The sequence below is a fragment of the Prionailurus viverrinus genome, chromosome D3 (genome assembly GCF_022837055.1).
Source record: "Prionailurus viverrinus isolate Anna chromosome D3, UM_Priviv_1.0, whole genome shotgun sequence".
NCBI classification, from domain to species: Eukaryota; Metazoa; Chordata; class Mammalia; order Carnivora; family Felidae; genus Prionailurus; species Prionailurus viverrinus.
This window is the reverse complement of record NC_062572.1, coordinates 51,438,024-51,465,481: the sequence shown is the minus strand read 5'-3', so window position 1 is coordinate 51,465,481 and position 27,458 is coordinate 51,438,024. Positions and strand designations below refer to the sequence as shown.

Sequence of the window (27,458 nt, the reverse complement as noted above, 5' to 3'; positions counted from 1 at the left end):
AGCTTTATTGACTTATGTTATAAGCCAGTCCTTTATAGAAATCTATTTTTGTTGACTCTGATTAAATTACATAACAATTATTAGGCTTTGGATTAACAAAAAGCAGATTTCTACAAGGAGGAGGTACCATAGTGTTCTGAAACCATGCGACAATTTTCTGTTATAGTATTTTTTTTTTAAGGAAAAGAAAGTGGATTGGCCACAAATATATTTAACCAGATGAATTAGTTAAAATAGGCTAGCTGCTATAACAAACAAAAATTTCAGTGATCTAAGCCTGGTGAAATGTATTTCTCACTTAGTGGTAATTGGGGTTAGGTCATAGGAGTTGGGGGTAGGGAGGGAAGGTCCATCTCACTCCACACAGTCATAAGGGACCCAGAGGATCAGAGACTCTCCGACTCTCCACTTGTTGCTTTCAGGGTCACCCAGTCATACCTGCAATCCCTGAATGACCAAAGGGCAGGGAGGATGATTTGTGGAGACTTTTATGGGCTATGCCTGGCACACATCACTTCCACTCCCCATTCCCTAGGAAGTATCTGTTGGCTGTGTGCCTAGTAAGTAGAAGTAATGGGTTCTGTGACCAGCTGGGAGTCTCTGCCCCACCCTGTTAGGTATTTGAGCGTACAGAATCTTTCCTGAGACTGAGAACAGTTTTCTCATAGGACCCACCCACACTAGATTGCTAGCCCACGTGCATGGTTTTGTGACCCATCCAGATACGTTGGAAGGAAGTGGGTCCCTGGACACAGGGGACACACAAGAGGTGCAGCAGCTCAGGAAAATGAGACACTGTAGGTAAGGCTCTTAAAAACCAGGGAGGGCAACTTTACCTTACCTGGTGAATGCTCCTCGTATATCCCAGGGAGATACTAACGTCTTCTTGATCAGGGACCAGCACTTGCATGTGTAAGGGATCACGTGCAACTTCAGGGTAAGGGATCGCATGCAATTTCATGCTCCTAGTCCTGATAGGAGCTCTTTTTAGTGGCCCAGGATTTCAAAACCCAAAAGATCCAGATGTAATTGCTGTATGAGTTACCATCAGCTTTTTTTTTAATGAAATTGATTTCTTATGTGATTTCTGGAAATTAATGTCAGTATTTCTGTAACTGAGATCCTCAGAATCTCTTTGACACCACTTTCAGTGGAGCTCAGGTGCCTGAGGTGAGGTAAGATCCCACAGTTCCTGTGACCCAGGACTTGGCTTTGAGGAATGGGGACTCTGAGGGTTGCTGACTTAGTTTCTCCTCATATTGCATGTTAAACTGCAGTAGGATTGAACTACCTGTACCTCTATACCTATGACATGTGACTTCACACTTCCATGGCATTAGTCTGTGGTCTTCACCTGCCCAACTCTCTTTAGCCACCAAGACTCATCTCAAAACATCTTCCCTTGGAATCCCAAGCTGCATCAAGTGTCTCTGCTCTGTGACCTGCAGCATCCCATGTCTACTTTGTTTTGAACTTTTGCGTCTAGTCCTGCCCCCGATCCTAAGCTCTGTGAGGGCAGAGATTTGTCCTATTCATTGTTTTTCCTGTACCTAGGACATTTCACACCTGACGTGTGCTCACAGAATGTATGTGCATTGGGCCTTCTTCCTGAACCTCTTAGGTTTTTTTCTTTTTTTTTTTTAATGTTTTTAATGCTTCTTTATTTTGGGGGGAAAGAGAGAGACAGACATTGTTTGAGCGGAGGAGGGGCAGAGAGAGAAGACCCAGAATCCGAAGCAGACTCCAGGCTCTGACCTGTCAGCACAGAGCCCGATGTGGGGCTTGAACCCACGAACCATGAGATCATGACCTGAGCCAAAGTCAGACGCTTGACTGACTGAGCCACCCAGGGACCCCTGAACCGCTTAGTTTACAAGTCTATCTACACAGTTAATTGAAGCGGTACACTGATGACGACTTCACTTTCGTTATTTGAAATCTGATGTCTTCAGGAAAGGATGATAACATTCATAGATGCTAGCACTCATTACATATGCAGACTTTTGTGTCAGGCTCTGTGCTGTGCCCTTAGTTTGTTTGCATTTCTCTTACAGTCTTCCCAGCAGTTCTACGTAGCAGACCTGTTCAAACCCAGGTCCACATGGCTTGAGAGACCAAACTCCTAATGGATTTGCTGGTGGCCATGTGATAGATGTTGTATTTAGTGGTGCTGATTTGTAGCAGGCAGGTGTTACTGGTAGGACCAGTGAGGTTGGGTGCTTAGCCACAGCCTATCAGAAGACTACTGGTAATCTGGCTTTAGAAAAGACAGAGAGTAAGACTCAATTAATTGATTAAGCATGGCTTGCAGTATTGAGCACATTTTAGCATTAAGAAAGGTAGAATCCAGAGAATTCTGAGCAGCCAAGTTACTCCAAAAAAAAAAAAATCCATGTATATAAGCTGTGTGACAGGAGCTAAAATTTTAAATCCAGGCTGGCTGCCTAAATAGCAGGTTGGAGTACAGGTGTGAGAAAGCCCCTTGAGACCAAAGGAGCCACTTCTCTGAGTCAAGGGATCTTTGCTTGAACCAGTGGTCTCCATGGACTTCCTGCCAATCTCAGGAACGCGCCCCAGTAAGAGCAACCAAGCCAGACCCTCCGACTCAAGCAGAGAATGACATTATATAATTTAACGCTGGTGTATTTGATTCTTTGAAATAACTGTTTTACAAAATCTTTCTGCTGTATAAGCAAACTGACAGATGGCTGAATCTGGACGTAACAGTGGAGGCCACTTTCAACATTTTTATTGTTGGCTAAAGCACACTCTGTTATGTTCCCAAGTTATTCATCCATTTAGACCCACCTGCAAATACTAGTATAAGTTAGTTATTCAAAGACTGATATTGATTTCCTAAGAGGAAACTTTCACCAGGGCTTGGATCAGTACATTGTCATTCCCTTTGTGCAAGCTATCTTCAAAACACCGACAGGTGACACGTGTTGGTAGGCTACAGGCAGCATATTCTGAACTGGTCAGGCCCATTCATTCCTGACTGGGCATTAAGTATTTTTAATGTGCACGTGATTTACACATGAGCTTTTTATTTGCTATTCCTGTCACTTTGTGGGAATGAACAAAATATTTATGTAATTCACTTTAATATTCATTCTTCCTGACTGATCATAAATTTAATACATTTAATTTTATTGGAATAGAAAATTATCAGTATCCCAGTAATAACAGTGATAAAGATATTGAATGCCAACTATGTGTTCATGCTATGCCAGGGAAACAACGCTAAGATACTAAATGGTATTTGCCAAAGTTGTGCCAGCTGGCCAAATCCACTGACTTCTTGTTTTTATAAATAAAGTTGTATTAGAACCCAAACCATGCACTGTGTCCATTGTTTATGCGTTATCTGTGGCTACTTTTACACTGTAGCAGCAGCATGGTGGAAACAGTATAACAGAGATTATACAGCCCCCAAATCCTAAATTTTTATTCTCTGGCCCTTACAAAAAAAGTGTTGCCAACCCCTTTAGTGGGTAGGAAATAGGGAGCCCTCATTAGTGTTTTGTCCAAAGTTTGAATACTCTGAAGGTCAGCATAGGAAATTTATGAAACCTGCCTAAGGTCACACAGTTAGATATGGTGAATTCAGGATTTGAATCAAGGCATTTTGATTTCAAAATCTATGTTTTTCAGTCACCATACTATGTTCCCTTTATATGTACATTGTCTTAATGATTATGTCTCTAGGAAGTTCCAAAACAATGTGACTTAAAGCAGTGAAGGATTTTTTTTTTAATTTTTTTTTTCAACATTTATTTATTTTTGGGACAGAGAGAGACAGAGCATGAACGGGGGAGGGGCAGAGAGAGAGGGAGACACAGAATCGGAAACAGGCTCCAGGCTCTGAGCCATCAGCCCAGAGCCCGACGCGGGGCTCTAACTCACGGACGGCGAGATCGTGACCTGGCTGAAGTCGGACGCTTAACCGACTGCGCCACCCAGGCGCCCCGAGCAGTGAAGGATTTTTGATGCTCTGTTGCCATATTCCCGACCAAATATTGTTATTTCTTTATTACCTATTTTTAGGTTTCCTCTAAGATAGAATACTAGGTCAGGCTAACACAGAATGACTTTGATTTTGTCTGAATGGTGACATTTGTATTTTTCGTAAGAAGAAGTTGGAGCTTGGGGTCGGAATATGGCCTGAAGATACATTTAGAAAGTACTGTCTGTGTCTCCCAGACAGATGTCCTTGAACAGGTTAAGAAGTGCATTCATCTGGGGCGCCTGGGTGGCTCAGTCGGTTAAGCGTCCGACTTTGGCTCAAGTCATGATCTCGTGGTTCATGAGTTCAGGCCCCTTATAGGGCTCCGTACAGACAGCGCAGAGCCTGTAGCCTGCTTCAGATTCTTTGTCTCCCTCTTTCTCTGCCCCTCCCCCCTCTCAAAAATAAATAAACATTTAAAAAAATTTTTTTAAGTGCTTTCATCTATAGGGCTGTACCTGCATTGTGTGGAAAGGGTGGGCAATGACAAACATTAGTATAAAAAACGAATTTCAGATGTGAGGAGAAACATCTTTCTGAAGCCTGATTACTCTGCTCAATCCTACAGGCCCTGCATGGTCACATGCTCACTTCCTCCAGAAGCTTACACTTTCACCTTCCATATTTATATAATTGTTTATATAGGTATTCTATTAAGTGTCATCATTTTTGAATGGATTCTTTTAAAAGACAGTAGACAAAAGCTCTATGAATAACTGCATCTGTGACCCAACAGACTCTCCAGAATGTATTTGTTGAATCAAATCCAGTGGAACTATATTTGCAACCTTTTTCCAAAAGGATACTCCCTCATTTTACAATTGGAAGTGAGTTGTGATAAAATTTCCACAATGCCAGTGTCTGCAACAGAACCATAATTTTGCGCCAAAGAGTGAAACCGGCTCATTCAAAATTCTGAAGACAGCAGTTTTGAAAGAAGCTGTGACAGGGCAGGCAGCATGAACAGTAAACGATGGAGGTAGAAACCGTGGATGCATTCGTTTCCCTCTTAATGGGGACTCGGCTACATCCCTTGTGGGAAGTGGAAACTGGCTTTCTGGTGAGATTACAATGCATATGGAAGCAGAGAATAGAGGTCCTTCATCTGTCCCCAAGTTATTTTATCTCTATTGGGTTCATGATTCCAATCAGAAAAGCTTTTAGCAAGTCTTTTGTTTTAGGGAGGGGGGCTTTAATAATCCCCAGACTCTACTTAGTTTTCCGCTTCGTTTCACCTGCGTAGATAGTCACCATCATAACTGTATCTCGCAGGGGAAGAAAATCAGGTCTTAATGTAATTTACATAAAGCTTGCAAGGGTATTTGACTTACTTGTCAGCAGTTGTATGGTAATGTGTTGACACCTTGTCACTATTTTATTCAATTATTTTAATGCCAGGAGCTATAGGGTGAGATAATAAAGTTCTTCTCTTCCACCTTCCATTCCTTTTTGGGTCTGTCTCAAGTTCCTTGCCTGTGCCACAGTCAGCTTTTTCCAGATAACTTTTTTTTTTTCCTTCAGAATTTTGTCCACTTACTTTCATGTTAGTAGTTTTATTTCTAGCAGTCACCCAGTCTTGAAACATTAAAAATGTTTACCTTATCTATATGGGAATTTTTTAAGTTACTTGCCTTTGCTGCTATAAAAGGGAAGCTTCCCACTTGTACCAGCCCTTGCCTGGGAGATAGGGAAGCTGGCTGTTGTGGTCCTCCAACGTGGTCCCCAGCAGAGGCTGATACAGGACCAGGAACTTTCAGTGCCTCCCTTCCGGCTCCCCGGCTCCTACACAGGCCCATCTGTTGGACGGAAATGAAGAATCCTAGTTCTGACTAAAAGTTGGTGAGGCACGTTTTAACCAACTGTGCACAGACCAGAGTGCTAGATCCCAGCGCCTAGTTAGCAGAACCACCCTGAGCTCGTCTAGCACATAAAACCCCTCATGTTTTACCCCTCAGCAAACTATTCTGTACATTTCTTCACTGGCCCCTTGGCAACAAGATGCAGCTTTTTTGTTTTAATCTTGCTTGCTCTGGTGGGTCTCTGTTTTTATCCTTCCACACTGCTTAACATCCGTGACCTTGGGCAAATGATTAACCTCTCTGACCTGTGGTGATCAGTGGGACGGAACAACACCCACTTGGAAGGATTTGTGATTGGAGTATATGAGGTTCCACTGAGAAAGCATCTCATGTCATTCCTGACAGTGAGGGGCACCAGAGGAAGGCTGGTTTCCTTCTTTCATACATAGTCAGAGCTGAAAATGGCATCTGGCACCCAGTAGGTTCTCCTTAAATACTTGCAAAACAGTAAATGAATATTTTCATCACTCTCTAAAACAGATTTAATTACACGAGTCTACAGATTTTTTTCCAGCAATGTAGCTTTCTAGATTTTTTTTTTTAGCTTTTTGAAATTTTACCTAGGTACCAGAATTTCTATCTATACCGAGACAGAATTTTAATTTATTTAAACATAACCAAATGCCTTTGGGTGGATTCGTGGTGTCTTTACTGAACCAATTATAAATCATTGCAAGTCAGTGGAATTTTAACAAGAAAAGCCAAAAGCAGGGTGCTAGCTGCTAGCTAGCTTTTTACTAACTCTCCCACAATTATATCACCCTTATAACATTTTAAATCATAGATGAGGAAAAAAAATATTTTTGTTGCATGCGATGTTAATATTCTAAAAACCGTTAATTCCATGCCTACCACAAATGGTTGTTGCCAAATAACACGTGTTCCAAATATTAGTTAAAACAAGATTTTCCTTGGCTTTCATTTGAAAATTAAATTTCTTTAGGAAGTTAACATTGCAAATAAAGGTTGACAATTGTAAGAGAATTTTCGGGTCTGCTTTTTCTCTAGAGAGCTTTAGGAACCAAATAAAGATTTCTTCCTGGGATTGTTTCTTTATAATCTTCAGAAGTAAGACCATGAACCCAATGACCTTGAGCATGTTTTCAGTCTCTGTAATTCTCTTTATAATTCTCATCCTACATGTTGTAATTTGTGTGTTTAAGTAAAGTATTATGGGATTGTAAAGATGTGTAATTTAGGAGGTTTGCATAGAGTGACCCCTTATCAAAAGGCTTAAAATTGGACGCTCAGATCAGGACCTCTGCCATATAACACAGATGGATGTGGACAGAAAAACCCGTCCCTGTGACCTGAAGACACTTCTGCCTACTTCCTACTATTATCAGATTTTTTTATATATCCCATATTTGTAATAGACAGGGGAAGCCATCTCAGAGAAACGTTAAGCCACACGTTTTAACCCAGTTTCTAGCTTCCTGTAAATCAGTGGTTTCCTGCCTTTTTTCGAAAGCAGCATAGCTGAGGAACATGACACGTTTCCATCATTACAGAGGACTCATCAGGGCAGTGAATCTCATTGATGGGATGGGGGTCTTTCCCTCCCTCCCCATTGTGAATTACTGCCATGGAGTGTGATGTGATCCAAGGCACGTTTCTTGAATCAGTTGCTCCTTTGAACATCTGGCACGAATATCATCACTGAGACCTTATTCAACACATTTTTTTTTAACGTTTATTTATTTTTGAGACAGAGAGAGACAGAGCATGAACGGGGGAGGGTCAGAGAGAGGGAGACACAGAATCTGAAACAGGCTCCAGGCTCTGAGCTGTCAGCACAGAGCCCGACTCGGGGCTGGAACTCACAGACCACGAGATCATGACCTGAGCTGAAGTCGGCCGCTTAACCGACTGAGCCACCCAGGCGCCCCACTCAACACATTTTTTTAATGAGCATTTCCTATGGGTTTGCCATTTTGATGGTGAGAAGGACGGAACAGGACCACAGACTTTTTAAGACCGTTCCTGCTCTCTGGTTCTTAAGATGGTAGAAAAAAGCTATCAAAAGAAAGATAAAAACTTGTCAATCAATATGTTGTTATATGTATCCCTAATAAAGGAAGCAGTCCAGGCAGAGATGCTGTCCTTGTCCAGAGGAGACAGCTGCAGTCAGCTTTAACAAATGACATCAGAATTTAACCTCTGTTTTGCCAGATGGTTCCATTTTCAGGTGAACTATCCCTATGTCTAAATGTTGGCAATTTATTAGAAAAATTTTTACAACACTGCTGGCCTGTCAAAATGCATTCATCTTTGTAACATTTGGGTATAGTGGAAGCTGTATAAGAAATCAGGGAGCACACGGGGCACCTGGGTGGCTTAGTCGGTTAAGCGTCTGACTTCGTTTGGCTCAGGTCATGATCTGCAGTCTGTGAGTTCAAGCCCCACGTCGGGCTCTGTGCTGACCGCTCAGAGCCTGGAGCCTGTTTCAGATTCTGTGTCTCCCTCTCTCTCTGACCCTCCCCCGTTCATGCTGTGTCTCTCTCTGTCTCAAAAATAAATAAACGTTAAAAAAAAAAAAAAAGAAAGAAATCAGGGAGCACAGGTTCTTTCCAGGAAGGAAGTAGCATGAGCAAAGCCAACATGTCCGTTTTGTCTCCAATTATGCCAAGGAAATTCCTCCATATTCTTGTACAAAACTGTCCTATAAAATACTGAGGAGTACCAAGGAGTTTGTCACCAGGTAGAAGACAGTCCTTACCCATAAGATTCAATTACTTAATTTCATGTAATTCATACTTCTCATAAAGTATTTTACACCCTCAGTGTAAAAATATTTCACTGTGATCATTATGCTTACAATCTATTTTTTTTTTAAGTTTATTTATTTATCTTGAGAAAGAGCGTGTGCAAGTGGGGGAAGGGCAGAGAGAGAGAGAGAGAGAGAGAGAGAGAGAATCCCAAGTAAGTTCTGTGCTGACGGCAGGGCTTGACACAGGCCTCAATCTCATGAGCCGTGAGATCATGACCTGAGCCAAAATCAGTGGCTTAACCAGTTGAGCCACCCAAGTGCCCCTGTTTTTCCCTTTCTATATAAAGCTTCGAGAATTGTCACTCTCTTATGCTTGGTAGTTCTGCAGTTAAACGTCATGCAGAAAAACATGCTTCTTGGTGTGTAAGCATTCAGAAGTCTCTAAATAAATCCCTGTTTTTATTTTGTATGACATTTTAGCATTTCAAAGGCCTTTGCATCTGTTTTATCATTGTACGTCCTCAAGATAGTCTATAAATCACTCATAAATTCTATAAAATTTAAAGTGGAGCACATTTGTGCATAATCGAGATGTTTTCACTGAAGTTTTGTATAGATAATCTGAGGTATTCTATCCTGACAAGAGAAAACAGCATCCCCATGCCTTTGCTCATGCTGTTTGTAATCCCAGAAAGGTCCTTTCTCCCTAGTGCATGGACTGCTCAGGGTTCAAATCTAATGCAAGTTTTCTCCTCCGAGCATTTTATACTTTTCAGTTTACCAAGTTTACATCCCACGGTGGCTTGTCTTGCCGTGTGTACCTGCTTAACCCCCCGCAGCCCCCTGCAGACTCCTGAGAGGAGGGGCTTTTAGCGGTTAGGGTAGCTGAATCTCTCGGTAAGGAGATTTTTAGGAGAGGGTGGTCAGAATGGGACTGCCTCAAGGAGCAGACAGTTACTCTGTGGATTGACAGTGTGAAGTCAAACACGCCTGGTTTTGATTCCCATCCTAATCGCCAGACTAGATGTGTGACCCTGGGTGAGTTACTCAAGCTCTCTGAATCTGTTTCTCCACCTAAAAAGATGATAATGAAACATGCTCCACAGGTTTGTTAGAAAGTATCTGTGAGAACACATTCTCAAGAGGCTGGTATAGTGAGTGCCTGGGCACTCACATAGCAGACATGAATGCCAGTGACCTTCCTTCCCTTGGTCTCCTTTGTTATTTTCATCATTCCTCACGTTCCTGCCCTCCACACTTATCTGTCTAGTTTGTCACTATTTAACTCTGGCCTTGTAGCTTGGACTTGACTCACTGTCCTACAAGACTGTCAAAGAGCTACACTTTGAAGTAAGTCTAATGTGCTTGGAGTCAGAACCTGCCTCTGAGTCTTAGTAGATCTGGGACCATGGACTAGTTACTTGGGTTGTTTGAGACTCAATATCTCAACTCTTAAATGGGGATAATAAAACTTAACATCAAATAGTACTGATCAGAGGATTAAATGAGCAAGCATATGTCAAGTATCTACAACAATGCTGGTACCTGGTAAGTGTCCAAGTGTTGAATAAATCAAAACCACTATAGAGATACTACAAATGGTTCTAAGCTGGTTTTCAACCAAAAGATGAAGCCTAAACTATGAAGATCCCCAGAAAGTCTGCCGTCTCTGTAAATGTCAACATTAAATTGGAGAATTTTGTATCATCAGAATTTAGGGGTTTGAAAACTACCAAGTATTTGCCCAATTAATATTAAAGATATTGTAGGAGAGGAAAAAGTCTTCATCCCCATCCCCGATTTGTTCTGAAAATTATACTAACAAAGATTAACAGGAGAAAAGCATACACATCCTGTTAAACTGTTACATGTACATGGGAGCTTCCCAAAGCTTGAAGACCCAAAGAAGTGTCCAGAATGGGAACCTTTTATACTTTGAGACAAAGAAACAATAAATTTCTAAGGATTGAGGAGACCGAGGGTTTGGGCTAGGGCTAGTAAATGGTGAAGAAGTAACTAGGGAGATTAAGGTTAGTTTAACAAGGTTTGTTTGTACACATTCCTTAGCCCCAAATTCTCTGTCTCTGATGATAAGAATGCCTTCCCTCCTCCTGGTACAGGAAGGGGACCATTCACATGGGAGTTTTATGACCTGTTTCAAGGAAGAAGGGCAAGATGAGGGGAGTTAGAGTGACCTTGCAACTCTTGCTGTTGGGCTTTTGAATTCCTTCAACTTGAGATACCTAACATGCTAAGGTGCTGTAAGTTAGGATGCCCTGAGCCCCGAGCCCCACCCACCTTAAGTTCGTACCTTTGCTTCTATGGTACAACTCTATCTTCTAGACAGTTTTTCCTCGTTTTATAGTGGAGCCTCGTCTCACTGCTGTTTTCCATTGGAAACTGATGAGAAGCATAGGAAAGCAGATGGAGCACAGACTGCAGAAATGAAAAGCACAGAAGAAAGAGCTGTGTGAAAGAAATATTTAATCATAACATGAAAAACTCATGGTGGCAACTTTTCCATTATGTTAAATTTCACTCATTTCTATGCATTCTGGGTATGTGTTTAAAAACAAAGGTTGTAATTTTCCATCTTTATGCCCATCTACCATGGGTTTTTGATTTTGTCTTTTGCAGGATTACGACTTGAGCCAGCTGCAGCAGCCTGATACTGTGGAACCTGATGCCATTAAGCCTGTAGGAATCCGACGACTGGATGAGAGACCCATCCATGCCGAGCCCCAGTACCCAGTCCGATCTGCAGCCCCGCACCCTGGGGACATCGGGGACTTCATTAATGAGGTGCACAGACGGCTCACTTTCTTTATAAGGATGTTTATTTTATGCTAATTGTCAGCCATACGTAGACCACACATTACTTAGAATACAGCTTTGTAGTTCGTTAAAACACACTTGGTTTTTTCAAGCTTATCTTTGAGTTAAAGCGAATGTGGCTTCAGCAACAGAACAGATTTAATTGCTTTGCTGGGCCAAAAACCGATCTACCAATTGATATTCTGTATTTGTAAATGACATTCGTATATATTGTCAGTATCCGTCACACTATCTCCAAAAGGTTTTTTTCCCCCTAGATTACAAGTAATAAATAGACTAACAATATTCTAGTGTATTCTAATTTCATTTATCAGCACTGATGAATGTAGTAATAGTTCACTTTCATTTTCCTGACATCGTACCCTTTGAATCCCACAAACGTTGAGAATCTAGTGCCTACCCAATGACTAGAGAGTTCCATCAAATGAGATTAGTAGGAAGAGGAGCTAAATTAAATACTATGTAAGTGATTTAAATACTTGTCTAGTTGAGGAGTTTTAAGAGCTTCTGAAAGAGGCAGCTAATTCTCTGTTGAATATAACAGATATGATTTCCACCGTCAAAATTATTATGGCATTCTTTTATTTCATTACTGACCAAGAGTTCTGTTACAGTTAATACTTAAGTTTGGAAGTAAAGTGATCTGTGCTGCTGCTTTTGATCATGTCTGTAGTTTTACTGCAATTCTCCTTTTGAATTTTTAGTGTAAGAGAGCAATACATATTGATGTCGAGTGTGAATAGAGGGCAGACTCAGACAGTCTCTGGCCATGTCCTGCAGCTCAGTATTTCCAAGATCAGAATAGGTCTCCGTGCATTACAAAGTGGAACACATCTGTGATCTGTCTCCTTCAGTCGTGTGCTGATAAGACTCATATGTCCTGTGCTTCCTTGTAGTCATATATGTATGTATGATATATATATATATATATATATATATCCACTTCAGTTTTTTTTAGATGCAGTTGTAGTTTGTAAAAAAAAGTTTTGAAACAAGATTATTTACCTTCCCTTCACAACTATTCATTGCTGTCTATTCCTGAAATACATGCTGCTTTCTGAACAAATGCTTTCGCTTCTGTTAAACAGGTAATGGGTTAATTTGCTTTCATCATGGTTTAAAAGCAGATGGAAGGCAAAACAACAGAGTGCGAATAACTCCTTTATCTACAAAACTATGCCCTGACTTTTCCAGTTTATTTATGTAGAGACCTGGTCAGGGGGTTTGCGGGAATTTATATTTATGACCGGATCTTTTTGAATATTTAAGAGTGCCTGATGATTTTACTTCTGAGTTAGCATTTGTGGTCATGAGAAATTTCTTAGTTATCCCTGCGGTTGTTGGGTCAAGATACCGTGAATCTTTTGAATGGCGATGTCGAAGCCAGACTTTTTTTAAAGCAAGACATTTTTAAAGCAAGAATTTTAGCTTCAGTGTGATTCAACAAGTACTTGACTGCTTCTGCCTTTCACTGAAGTGTCAGTATTCCGTGGGACTCCATGCCATCCATAACACTGTTCTTTTCTCAGTGATAAAGTTCAAGCACTAAGCGTCATTTATAAGACTGTTTTCCTAATCTGACTCCTGCCCTCTTCCCCCATGACAGTTCCTTCCAGGGCTACAGACCCGCTGAACTGTTTGCAGTTCCTCAAAAGCATCCCAGCTTTGACTATGTATAATGTAACTTCTGCAAAGCCCTTACTTTCTCAACCATCAGGGAAACACCCACTTAGCCTTCAGATTCACCTCAAACATCCCCTTCTCTGGGAGGCCTTCTTTGATACCTCCGGGAAGGGTTAACAAGACCCTTCCTCCATTGTCGCCCCGGCCACTGAGGTATAACTGTCAATACTTCTCTCTCCCATGTGAACACGTGCCTTCTCTCCAGGATGAAGACTATTTCTTGTTCATCTTTGCATAACCTAAGCATCTGGTGTGTGGCCCAGCTCCTAGATTTTGTTGTTTTAAGGAATCCAAGTGCTGTGGCACGTGTTGTAAGGCTCTGAGCACTGCCCGACGTGCAGTTGATTGGGATTCGTTGGGGCCCAGGTCTGGGGCCTTTCACTCCGCTGGAGCTGACTAAATTCAGAAAATGAGGATACTGGTTATTCTAAGCTGTGTTTTAGTGTATGCTTGGGGTTTGTGTCTATGTGTTTGTGTCTACGTGTGTGTTCATTCATCATTTTTACAGGACTGCATTTTCTTCAGGAGGTAAGGAAGTATATCTAGTTGATTCACTAGATTCAGTTACCCAGCCCTTCAAATGCCACAGTAGAAAGAGCTACAGTCAGAATTTCATTTGGAATTCCTTTTCCCAGAACAGTGCCTAGCCTAAAAAGTACACAGCCTAAAAAGCAGCTCAGGACCATAATGAACATGTTTCAGTACTTATACAGAAAACTTGGTGCCAAACGACTGACTTGCAAATTAACTTCTAGAATGCAGTCAGTTCATAATCTGAGGATTGTCTGCATTTGCTAAAAATGCCTCATTCTGAAATGATCTTGAGCTTGGTTTAGGACCATTCATTCAGCAAATAACTATTGAATGCCTACTGTGTGTACATATCTGCACTAGTCATATGTGGAAGGACAATAAATTAGACCTAGATTCTCTTCGTGTTTACTCCCTACTTTGCTGCAAGCATGATCTTTATACCAGGCAAACATTCCACTATCCGAAGCCTTCCTTTGCTAGACATGGGAGGCCCGCTGGGCGTAATCCTTACTTGGCTTCACAGTTTCATCTCAGCCCCCTCCCCCTGCATCTTACAGGCCAGGGCCAGGGACTCTACTTGTAGCTTCCAGGCTCAGCTTTAATTCCATGTCAGTACATGTTCCCATGCTGTGCTCTCTGCCTGGAATGCCCTTCCCTTTTCTAGATATTAGTTCCTCCACTAAGTCTTTACCAAGCCAAGAAGGGTCAAGCACATAGTTGGGACAGGCACCGCCCAGTGGCATCCCACCATATCCAGGACTCACCTTCCTTCGTAAGCCCTCATTCAAGGTTCCTTTCTGCCTCCAGGGGAAGAGGTGCTCATCCCTGAGGGGTGGTGTAAGGCACACTGCTTTGGCAAGTACATGAATGGGCAAAAGAATCACATTTGGAAATGTCTCTCCAAATGACCACAGGATGCATGACAATGAATGCGATCGTAAGGTAGAGAAATAGTGGACAAGATGGAGAACCAAACATTTACACCTAGAAAGGCCCTACATTTGGACATAGGAAAGGAGTCTACGGAGGTGAAGGTGTTACAGAAAACAACTAAAACAGGGTTGTGGGGATGAGATGATCAGGTCTGTGGGGAAATTCATGGGGATGAAACTGTCAAATGGCCTAAGTCATAACATACAAATACAGCTTATAGATTCTTCCAAGACACCCATTAAGTCTCATTCAATATCTTTCTATAACTGGACAGATAAAAATAAATTTAAAACAGTTAAAGGCACCTAGAAAAAATTCAAGCGTATTTTATAAACACATATAAAATGCAAACAGATTTCTTTATCCCCAGATCTTATTCGATTTAGCACAGTACTGAATGTTCCGAAGGAAGAATAGTATAGTGCAATTATAATTAGAGTGTTTTTATAATGAAAGGAATAAATAAGCTCATGAGAACATTTTCTAGTTTGTTTATTTAAATAACCAATGAATGTTGCCTTGAATATAAAAAAATGTAATGTATTTACCGTCTGGTAGGTAGAATAAAACAAATCACACATTTTTGAATTTCAGCTACAGAATTTCATTCTATTTTGAGGTTTTAAATATGACCTTCAGAGGGTGAAAAGATGAAACAAATTCATTTAATCTCAGCCTGACAGTAGATGTTAGCATACCTCTAATAACTTTACTAATCCTATATATTTCTTTATCTCAGAAATATAAAAACCAAGGGCATATTTCTGTTAAAAGACCAACTTTTGATTGGTATTTAAAAACTTATGAAAAGTGCTTCAAAAATAACTTGCAAGAAACTATTAAAGTTTAGAACTTTTACTTTTTGTCTCCTCTTAAATTTATTTGTCCTCTTCAGAATATCTCTGTCCACTCTTATCTTTGAGTTCATATCCAGCTACCACACCTAACAGCTCTGTTATCTTTGAAATCCTTGGATTTTACCCCTTGGATTTCCAGTTTTCATATGTATACATAAAATGAGGATAATAATAAAATCCTCTGTTAAGATTTCTATAAGGACTAAATGAGATAGTCCACATTATATTAGTTATTATTACAAGTGACTTTGCAAGAAGAACACTTTTCTACTGTTTTCTAGGTATAAATTTAAAAAAACCCTCTCCTTCCAAAAAATTTGCTTTATGTAAAATGAAATTCTCAGAAAGGGACGTAGTAATGTTGGTATTAAAGTCACAGAATTCCACTGTAATGTAAACCTAGTATACTTTTATGTCCACATATATTTTAAGCCTAAATCCTAGTTTCTTCTTTTTTTATTCAGTTTTATTTATTTATTTTGGAAGAGAGAAACAGTGCATGAGCAGGGGAGGAAAGAGAGAGAGGGAAAGATCATCCCAAGCTCGGACCCTGATGCGGGGCTGGATCTCAGGAACCATGAGATCATGACCTGAGAGAAATCAAGAGTCAGTCCCCCTGGGGCGCCTGGGTAGCCCAGTTCATTAAGCATCAGACTTTGGCTCAGGTCGTGATCTCACAGTTTGTGGGTTTAAGCCCTGCATTGTGCTCTGTGCTGCCAGCTCTGATCCTAGAGCCTGCTTCAGATTCTGTGTCTCCCTCTCTGCACTGCCCCCACTCGTGTGCGCTCGCTCTTGCTCTCTCTCTCAAAAAATAAAAAATAAATTAGAGGGGCGCCTGGGTGGCTCAGTCGGTTAAGCGGCCGACTTCAGCTCAGGTCACGATCTCGCGGGCCGTGAGTTCGAGCCCCGCGTCGGGCTCTGTGCTGACAGCTCAGAGCCTGGAGCCTGTTTCAGATTCTGTGTCTCCCTCTCTCTGACCCTCCCGCATTCATGCTCTGTCTCTCTCTGTCTCAAAAATAAATAAACGTTAAAAATTAAAAAAAAAATAAATTAGAAAAAAAAAGAGTAGGTTTCTTAACCGACTGAGCCACCCAGGTACCCCTCATCCTAAATCCTGGCTTCTTCTAAAAGGAGTATATATAAATATGAACACGGTGATAAGGTGAAAACCCAAACCCAGGACAGTAGTGCAAAGCTACCTTCTAGTATACCTGCTGGATGTCAGGGACTGTGTTGAATAGCAGGATATGAAATGAATATAAACATCGTTGGCAGAAAAGGATGTCACAATCTAGTGTAACCAAAACATGGCAATACAATTAAAAGGGATCATGGGAATGACTCTCAGTCATGATTGAGGGAAAAATCCATGTAGCAGAAGTAACATTTTTAATGGGCTTTGATGGATGGATGGATGGATGGATGGATATTAATCAAATGAAAAATTTTGAGTCAAGAAGTTTCAGCCAAAGGAAATCACATTTCAGCCAGCAGGAAATGAATATGCATATAACATAGAGGTACACAAAAACATCACATTTTTAGGTTTGGAGGGGCTTTTGGTGAATAATTTAGTTGTGGTTGCTGAAGCCAAGAATAGCTGAGACAGAAAAGGTACATGAACAGTCCAAGTTCACTGACTGCTCTGCTAAAGAGTTTTAACTCTATCCTGTAGGTTACCCAAACAACAGGCATTTGAGTAATAATGCCTTCTAGGTTTTTCCAGGTCCACATACCTCTTCTATTATTTACTTAAACTTCTAATCAATTTTTAATTTATTTCTTCAATAAAGGTAATTGTTTTAAAGTGCTCATGTGCCAATTAAAAAGTATCTTGCATACCCCCCACCCCACCCGGGAAACTTCTCCCTTATTTGGGAAACACTGCAATAGGTGATAGCAATCAGTTTTACTTGGGGGAGTAACTTCAAATAATGTCTGAAAGAGGAACCAGGCGTAGTTTGTAGAAAAGAAGTGGGAATAGTACTGGGGGCCTGGGAGACCAGTTAGAGAGGCTTTTGCTATGGTCCAGGCAGGATATAAAGAGGACCTGAACTAAGGCAGGGGCATTGAGAGAACAGAAGACGGAATGTAAGGGAATCAACAGGACCTCTTTCCTCTCAGATCCCTCATGCGTTCCCGTACTGAAGAATGTGGGTTTTTATAGCTCTTGTAAAAGCATATCTCCATCCATAAAGCATAGGATCAGAAGTCTATAAATACAAGCTCAGCAAGAATTCAGCCAGAGACACAGGCTTTTTCATTTTACAGAGACACCTCAAACTATAGAAAATAGTTCAGATTTATCCAGAGTTCAAGATCTGCCTCTCCAGGAAAGGCAAAAAAGGCACATGCTCTTCTAGATTTAGTCAGACGTAGGCGGAGAAAGAGAAACACATGCAGTTCATTTGTAGATTTGACAACAGCACGTTACACATCGTGTGAAACAGTGTCTACACCTAAGAAAAAAGGAACCCCATAAGGGAAGACCCGATGGGTACGTGGCCCACCGGATTTCTTCCGTACATTCTCTCTGGTTGCATGTCTGTCATTTTCAGTCTCTCAGAACTTGACTGTGATCTTTTTAGAATTACCAAAATAGTACCCAGAATTTATATAATACCTCATCCACAAGAGTTTTTATTCTCAGATAAAAATCAGTGCTATCCAAGTGGAAGGGACTTAAGGTACTCAATCTTCAGGCTTGAAAGATGGCTTGCCTAAGAATTCTTGAAAAGTTGAGTGATTTTTTTTTGCCCTTTTGTAATCATTAAAACCTGAGACTGTGCAATGTTCTGGCATAGCACAGTGATTTCTAATGGATTGCATGGCCTTAACTTTGGAAGGAAGGAAAGAAGGAAGGAAGGAAGGAAGGAAGGAAGGAAGGAAGGTAGGAAGGAAGGAAAGGAGGGAGGGAGGGAGGGAGGGAGGAAGGGAGGAAGGAAACAGATTCAGAAATGACCAGGATGATCTAAAAACCAAAGCCAGAGATAAAAACCATTTGCAAGAAATGAATATACTTTAGAATCTCAGTAGTGAGTAGGGGTCTAGATTATCAGCAGTATTATACTTATTTTAAGGAGTTGAATTAGATGGTTTAGGAATACAGTGAAGGGTCTCAGGTCCTTTTCCACACCAGTGAATACCAGACAGCTTCCCACATTTGTCCCTAAGTCGTGGTAAATACAGGCCATTGCTTTCCTCTCCACTGAATCCAGTTACACTCGACACCCTGCCATTGACTCTTTAGACCTAATTTTAGTCTTAACCTTTTCATATTTCCAGTTTGGAGCTGACACCGTAAAGATTGGGCAGGGCTCTGCATGTATTTCTATTTAAATTTTGAATTGTGATAAAACAGATGACCTGGACATGGTGACCTTGGTCATTGTCTCTGTTCTCTGTCTTACAAAGCAGTTTTACTCAAGGTCATAATGAAAACTTAATACAGATATGCCCTGGTTTTCAAAAGTTCACGTTCTACCACTTCACTTCTATGGAAGACCTACATCAGTACTTGTTTTCACTAACCGAAAGAAATCCAAAGAGGGGTTTGCTTTTATGAAAAAAGGTGAAAAGCAACAAGCAGTATATAGCTTCTGTTGTATGGGAAGCCATTATAGAGACATGTGCACCCCAGCAGAGAGAGCAGCCCGCCAGGCTCCTTCCCCAGAACTACACTCAGCATCTCAGCATCCAACTGCAAAGCTTTGAACTGTGTCTGTGAACATCTCTGCTTCATCTCCATTTATTTTGTGCATCCGTTAGCAACATGTGTCCTGAGGTATCAGAAAAGCCTCAGAGGCATTATTTTTGGAGTCTGGGAATACTCAAGAAATTTCCTATAGGAATGAATAGTAATTGCCTCCTTGCTTTCCTCCATTCCTCCTTCCTTTCGGAAGGTTTCATCAGAATGTTCTTACTTTCGGATAGCAGGAGATACCTGTATTTGTCTTCAGAAACTTATTCTCCTTATCAGGATGTTCTTTGTCTTCTTGATTTCCTCCCAGATCTTTCTTGGGTCCAGTTCTCGTGTGGACCCAACTTAGACCACGCTGGACTAAAAGAATCATCTCTTGCTTAAATTTGCAGTTGCTGGATTTTGTAGGGAAAAGGAAAAGGGGTGCATGCTAATATTTGAATATAAACTCCGTGAGGACAGGCGTTGGATCTAGCTTATTAATAGCTGTGTCCCCACCACTAAGCAGAATACATTTAATATACATACTCAATAAATACATCTTGAATTGAATACATAAATATAAACAAAATGAACAAAGGTGCATTGTTTGGCTTTTACCAACTAAGGCTGCAGTAATTAACAACTCCAAAGTATCATCTGCTTACAATAACAAAGGTTTACTTCTTGCCCAAATTCTGGGTTAACTGTGGGCAGGCAATGTCTTCATGTCTTCTGTGTTTCAGGATCCAGGCAGAAGGAAAACTCCGAGCTGGGGCAGACCATTCTCCTGGGAGAGGGGGCAAGAAGGAACTGATAGAAACGCATTAGATGGAAAAGGCTTGAGGTGTCTTCTCTACACCGCTGCTTACGTTGTACTGGCCAAACCCAGCTCATAGCCAAGCCTGGCAATGGGTTTGGGAAGTGAACTCTGGCTCCAGAGAGGCACTTGTGGTAGTGTGGGCATGTGATCCACCTACAAAGACAGGATAGTAAATCATTGAGGACAGTAATACGGTCTACCACAGAAAGGAATTCTGACTTTTGAGAAATTGTAGTTTGTGATTTTCAGTCTTAGCAAAATTGCCTTGTAGTTTATTCTATAAATATGGTAAATAAAATCCTTTCTAAAATTACTTATGTTTTATACATTGAAGTAGTTTGCTGAAGATGTGCTTTATTTTATTTTACACTGGCTTTTCTGGGTTATATGTAGTATAACCAGACATGAGGGAAAATGGTGTTTCATTAAAATGGTTACAATGGTTGGTAAGAGAGACTTGGGATGGGAAAACCGGTAGTGTGTACTTTTCTCTTTTTTTTCCTTTTAATTTTTTTTAATATTTTTTTTTTTTGAGAGAGAGAGAGAGATACAGAGTGTGAGTGGAGGAGGGGCAGAGAGAGAGGGAGACACAGAATCCAAAGCAGGCTTCAGGCTCCAAGCTGTCAGCACAGAGCCCAACACAGGGCTCAAACTCTTGAACTGCGAGATCATGACTTGAGCCGAAGTAGGATGCCTAACCGACTGAGCCACCCAGGCGCCCCAGTTTCTCTCTTGCTTTCGATGGAAGTCCGGCAGCTGCCATTTGTTTCTCAAAATACCATGTCTTCACATTTATTTTTCTTCTTTCAAGTCACAAAGCAAGAAATTTTTCACTGAACCTAAAAGTGGATTTTTTTAGACTAATATTCATTGAGTGCCAACAGGCACCAGACACTGTGATGAGCCCTTGGGTGCCTTTATTCCATTTAGTCTCCATAATAATCTTACTGTTGTTATTACACCTGCAGATGAGGAAATGAAGCCTGGAGAACTTAGCCGAAATCCCTCAGCTAATACTGTGTAGCGCTGAGCTGGCAACCCAGGGGATAGTGGTTAAGAGGTCTGATGTGTTAACCAGTAACCACTCTACATACTGATTCTGACCTTAATTTTCATGTTCTTTTGTTCTCTTCCTCCCCTGTAAACTTGGAAGAATAAACAGATGATCACATACTTATTAAAAGGTCCCACATGTACGTACTCGTAAAATACATGTGGATCGGAAGGATTGATCGACAGGACAGCCCACTAGCGTTTAAAAAGCAGAGTTGTAGGAAAAGAGAAAGATTGTTTGGAACTGATGCTGGTGTATCTCAGGGCACTAGAATGGAACTGGGGAAAATTTAGAGAAAATGCCATTTTAAGTATTAAACCTTAAAGGTTTTGTAGGGCATAATTATGAATTGGCTACAGGTACATGAATTCTAGATTAAAAAGCAAGAGTTAAGTTTTTAGATAATAATTTCATTGGCTCTTATGGTTTTTAAATAATCTTTAATTTAGATTTGCAAAATTTCCCCCTGCCAATATTTACACTGTATATAGACACTGGAACATGACTTTTCTGAAGCTTATGGGAGCTAGAAGTCACTCTATTCTTAAAAAATAATACCTGATCATAGTTTAATGATTAATGTCAATTAATGTCACATTTTGTGTTTCATTATGAACATAAATGATTTAATGAGTATCTTTCCTTATAATCATGTCTGGCCAGTTATCCTTTTTTTTTTTTTTTTTTTTCATTTTCCTTTAATTTCCCTTCATTTTTCCTTCCAGACCTAGGTCAAATATGCCACTTCCTCTTTGAAATCCTAGCTCTCAGTGCTAGTCCTGATTTTTTTTCTTTTTTTCCTTTTTTTTTTTTTTTTTTTTTGGCATTCTAATGATTTTTTGCCTTGACCCTGTAGCTTTATTACTTATCATTTATTTCACACAATAGTAATGCCCGTTATGCTAGATTACAAGCTTGTAGAGGGCAGGGGCCATATGGCATTCGTTTGTATATCTCTCTCTTTGCGTTGCATTTACAACCTGTTCAACGTGTTCACTGTCAGAATCCTTTGACTCTGACTCTTAGGGTTCACGTATGACATGATTTCATAGCCCTGTGTGTTATTTCTTATAACTTATACCAGCAGTAATTACTCAATGCACGGTTATCCAATTGCATTACCGGACTTCATCTGAGATCCTTCTCAACCTCTAGCAGTTGGCCATTCATTTCTGCCACCTGCCAAACACATTCTCCAATTAACTCCCCTTCCATTGTACGTCTTGGCCTCACTGAGCTAGACGTCCTAGGGGTCTTTCCTGCAGAGGAAAGTTGTATTTTTGTCTAACTTCCAAACGTGGTGATAACCCCAATTTCTGTAGGTAGAAAATGTTGTGGTCTGCAGGTGGAAACTTACAAACAAGTGTTTGATTCCATGGGAACCCTAGGATCTGCTTGTGGTTTGCACATCGTAACCCTCTCTGCGTTCTTTCTTTGTCTTTCCAAATCGTAGGGCCTTAAAGCTGCTGACAATGATCCCACCGCTCCGCCATACGACTCCCTCTTAGTCTTTGACTATGAAGGCAGCGGCTCCACCGCTGGGTCCTTGAGCTCTCTTAATTCCTCAAGTAGTGGTGGCGAGCAGGACTATGACTACCTGAACGACTGGGGGCCACGCTTCAAGAAACTTGCTGACATGTACGGTGGAGGTGATGACTGAACTTCAGGGTGAACTTGGTTTTTGGACAAGTACAAACAATTTCAACTGATATTCCCAAAAAGCATTCAGAAGCTAGGCTTTAACTTTGTAGTCTACTAGCACAGTGCTTGCTGGAGGCTTTGGCATAGGCTGCAAACCAATTTGGGCTCAGAGGGAATATCAGTGATCCAATACTGTTTGGAAAAACACTGAGCTCAGTTACACTTGAATTTTACAGTACAGAAGCACTGGGATTTTATGTGCCTTTTTGTACCTTTTTCAGATTGGAATTAGTTTTATGTTTAAGGCTTTAATGGTACTGATTTCTGAAACGATAAGTAAAAGACAAAATATTTTGTGGTGGGAGCAGTAAGTTAAACCATGATATGCTTCAATACGCTTTTGTTACATTGCATTTGCTTTTATTAAAACACAGAATTAAACAAACACAAAACAAAAACTCATGGAGCAATTTTATTATCTTGGGGGATGAGACCATGAGATTGGAAAATGTACATTACTTCTAGTTTTAGACTTTAGATTTTTTTTTCACTAAAATCTTAAAACTTACGCAGCTGGTTGCAAATAAAGGGAGTTTTCATATCACCAATTTGTAGCAAAATTGAATTTTTTCATAAACTAGAATGTTAGATACATTTTGGTCTTAATCCATGTACACTTTTTTTATTTACTGTATTTTTTCCACTTCACTGTAAAAATGGTATGTGTACATAATGTTTTATTGGCATAGTCTATGGAGAAGTACAGAAACTTCAGAACATGTGTATGTATTATTTGGACTATGGATTCAGGTTTTTTGCATGTTTATATCTTTCGTTATGGATAAAGTATTTACAAGACAAAGTGACATTTGATTCAATTGTTGAGCTGTAGTTAGAATACTCAATTTTTAATTTTTTAATTTTTTTTTATTTTTTATTTTCTTTTTTGTTTGGGGAGGGAGAAAAGTTCTTAGCACAAATGTTTTACATAATTTGTACCAAAAAAAAAAAAAAAAGGAAAGAAAAGAAAAGAAAGGGGTGGCCTGACACTGGAGGCACTACTAAGTGTGTGTTTTTAAAAAAAAAAATGAAAAAAAAAAAAACCAAGCTTTTAAACTGGAGAGACTTCTGACAGCAGCTTTGCCTCTGTATTGTGTACCAGAATATAAATGACACACCTCTGACCCCAGCGTTCTGAATAAAATGCTAATTTTGGATCTGGTGACTGGTTTGAACTTTTTCTTTTCTACCTGAGCTGCTTTAAATGTTGCAAAAACCCCAACTATCGGAGTTTCGTTGATAGAACAGCACTACAAAAGTATGTATCTGTTCTCGCGCTGTTCACCACTGAACCCCCCTTAGCCTGGCGGCCTTGTCCAGCGAGCAACAGAGAGAATCGCCACGGATGTTCCCATCACAGGAGAAAAACATCAAGAGACGCGGGAGGAGACTGTTCGATGATGGTATACAGATCACTTCAGTGAACTTTGTATAATTCTTGGTATCACTTGTACTTTAATTCCTTTCCGCTCCAGCTTATGATTACACTGACTCTAAAGGGCCTTTTTCATTAGAGCACCAGCATAAGGAAAACCTTGGTAAAAAGTTACAGGACTGGCCCTGAAAACCGCACTGGACACCTGGCATCTCAGGCAGTTCATTGAAGCCATTTTCTGTACCCCATGCAGTATATATACTCTCTGGTACTTCTGTTCCATGACTTGACCATTTTTTTCTGGCTTCATTGAGATATGATTGATAAATAAAATTGTATGTATTTAAGATACACAACACGATGATTTGCCATCTGTATAGATTACGAAATGATTTCCACCGTCAAGTTAATTAACATATTTATCACCTCACATAGTTACCTTTGTATGTGTACAAGAACACAAAAGATCTCTCTCAGCAAATTTTAAGTATACAGAACAGTATTAGCACTGTATAGATGGTCACGGAGAACAAAAAGGAGAAATGATCCTACTAAACTTTGCAAAATCATTGATGTATCTTACTATGACTCGTAAGTGAGTTTTACGAGACATGAAGAAAGTCTCACTGTATTTTCTGTTTTCTTCGTGATGAATATCACACCATATTTTCCTTCTTTTTAATGTTTTATTTATTTTTGAGAGAGAGAGCATAAGCAGAGGAGGGGCAGAGAGAGGGGGGGACAGAAGATCAGAAACGGGCTCCCACTTACAGCCACAAGGCCGATGCGGGGCTAGAACTCACAAACCTCGAGATCGTGACCCGAGCTGAAGTCCAACAGCTCCGCCAACTGAGCCACCCGGGCTCCCCGCCCACCATATGTTCTTATACTGTCCAGTTCGGAAAACATTTATACAACACACCTCCTCTAATTAACTCCATGTCTTTTTGCTTCACATGAGGATTATTTTATATTACGGAAATTCACTTTTCTATTGATTGACTCTGTAAGTAATACTTTCTTGTTACTTTTCTAATCACTAAATGCCAGAGATTGCCTCTGGGAATTTCCGTAATGAAACTTACTAAATTTTCTAATTGGAGTAGTCTTTTTAAAAATGGATTCTTAGACTGTGCCACTGTGCTGCTGTATATCCAAATGAAAACAACTATTCTTTTTTAACTCAAACCCAGAACTTAAATTTGCATTATTTAGGTAAACACTCTCAATTATTTATTTATTGTTGACATATGGTCACAGACCACATCTAATATATACAAACTTCAAGCATTACTAATAAGCATTCTGTACCTACACAATCAGTAAATGTAAACAGCATTTTTCAAAACTTGCCTTTTTTGCTAAAATACATGACTATTTCCTTTGTGAAAACACTTCTCAAAACAAACAAAAAGGAAACCAGTAAGTGGAAGCCCCGGCCCTGCCTTGCTACAGGAGTAACTTTTGTTAGCTGTTTGATGTGTAATTTCTGGTCTTTTCCAATAAGTATTTTTCCACACACATTTCCATTAAGATTTTATTTTGTTTGTTTTTCATGAAAGTGGGATTGTATGTTACATGTTTAACTTGCCTTTTTCTTTAAGCCATGTGCCTTGGAGAAGTTTCCTTATTAGTATACCTACATACATATGTAGGTGTATACCGATATATATATCAGTCTTTCTAAATGCTATATAGAATTCATTAATATGCACATATGGTTAGTTTAGCCATTTCCTAAGTAATTTGTCATTTCCAATTTTTCACTACTAAAAACAGTGCTACAATTAACATTCTTCCACATGTCTCTTTGCATGGGGTATTTCTCTGAATGACATACTTCGAGATGGAATTGCTGGATTAGAAAATGTGGAGGGAAATGAATTAAATATAGCCAAAATTATAAATATTTTAATGTTATTTTAAATGGACACTTAGCTGAAAGTACATGAAGCTCTCTAAAAGCCATCCAGTTCTTTCTTTGGCAAAAGGACTTCATGCAGCCCAAAATAGTAACCACAAAATGTAAGACAATCTAGCCAAGGCCTTATTCTTTTTCTTTGCAAGGTAGTCTTTGAGTCGGGCCACAGTACTAGTTTCAAGTACTTTGAAATGCCTGTAACCATGTGATGTAATAAAACCTTGAAAACTATATTTGTGAACGTGGTTTATGGGCCCCAGCCAGAAACATGTTTCACTACGTTGTTCCTAGTGACGTGGATCTCTTCTGCAACATTACTCCTCCCCCCAAAATGCGTGCAGAGTGCTAAAATCTCTGTGAAATGGGTTGTTTTCCATGATACGACATGTGCATTTTACATTCTAATGAGACACAGTCAAGTTGCCCTAATGAAGAGTAAGCTAACTGAAGACACGCCAACACCTTATACAAAACTCTGCAGACTTCCATCCTCAGCACCCTGGACATTACACGTTTTACCAATATGACTGATGAGCAGCAAAGATACCTCGTGCTAATTATGACTTTCCTGATTACTAAGGAGACAGAATAACAGTGACTTTTTTCTTATGTTTTTTAGCCATTTGTGTTTCTTTGAATTGCCTGTTTCTATTTCCCTGTTGAATTGCTTGGCTTTTCCAATTAATTACTAAGAACTCCTTATATGCATTTTTCTCCTGGTCTTCTGCTAACCTTGGCAATTTGTCCATGGTGTTTTGCCTACTGAAATTTTTGTTTTACCTGGTTTACTCTCTCAGTATTTTCAACTGTAGATGTTTGAGGTCTTCCCATCTCTGAATTATAAAGTTAACTATTCTATATTTTCTGGGGTTTTTGTTGTTTTGCATTTATTTAGCTCTTGAAGTCACCTGGAAATTACTTTGTGTGAGGTAGAAATCTAGCTTTTTGGGGTGCCTGGGTGGCTCAGTCGGTTAAGTGTCCCACTTCAGCTCAGGTGATGATCTCACAGTTTGTGAGTTCAAGCCCCACATCAGACTCTGTGCTGACAGTGCAGAGCCTGGAGCCTGCTTCAGATTCTGTGTCTCCCTTTATCTCTGCCCCCTCCCCCCAAATAAACATTAAAAATTTTTTTAAAAAAGAAAGAAATCTAACTTAAAAAACTTCTAGATACATGATCTATTTTCTAAACCCACTTGTTAACATGTTCAACCTTAACTCAGTTATGTGAGATAACACCTTCATCATATATACAACTACCATCTAGGTATGTGTTTCTTTCTAGATGATTTATTCTGTTCCATTGATCTTTTATTTAATTCCTGCACATACTAAATCGTTACTCCAGACCGTTGACTCAATAAACCACTCTTTTGTTCAAAATTTTCTGTATTCTTTTCCCACATTTTCATTTGTGCATAAATTTTAGAACCATCAAATTCAATAACAAATTTTGCTGGAAATTTTTATTAAGTTGTGAAAAGTTAGTAG

General features: G+C 40.0%; 1 protein-coding gene across 5 annotated transcripts in view; it reads left to right on the top strand.

The window, feature by feature from the left end:
* Positions 1 to 23,839, top strand: part of CDH2 (cadherin 2) — a 214,277-nt gene extending 190,438 nt beyond the window's left edge. For all 5 annotated transcript variants that reach the window (XM_047828632.1, XM_047828633.1, XM_047828634.1 and 2 more), the window contains 2 exons: positions 11,213 to 11,377; positions 22,427 to 23,839. In XM_047828632.1, coding sequence (XP_047684588.1) covers positions 11,213 to 11,377; positions 22,427 to 22,633 — 372 coding nt within the window. In that variant the 3' untranslated portion in view covers positions 22,634 to 23,839. The remainder of the gene's footprint in view (positions 1 to 11,212; positions 11,378 to 22,426) is intronic.
* The last annotated feature ends 3,619 nt before the right edge of the window (positions 23,840 to 27,458 follow it).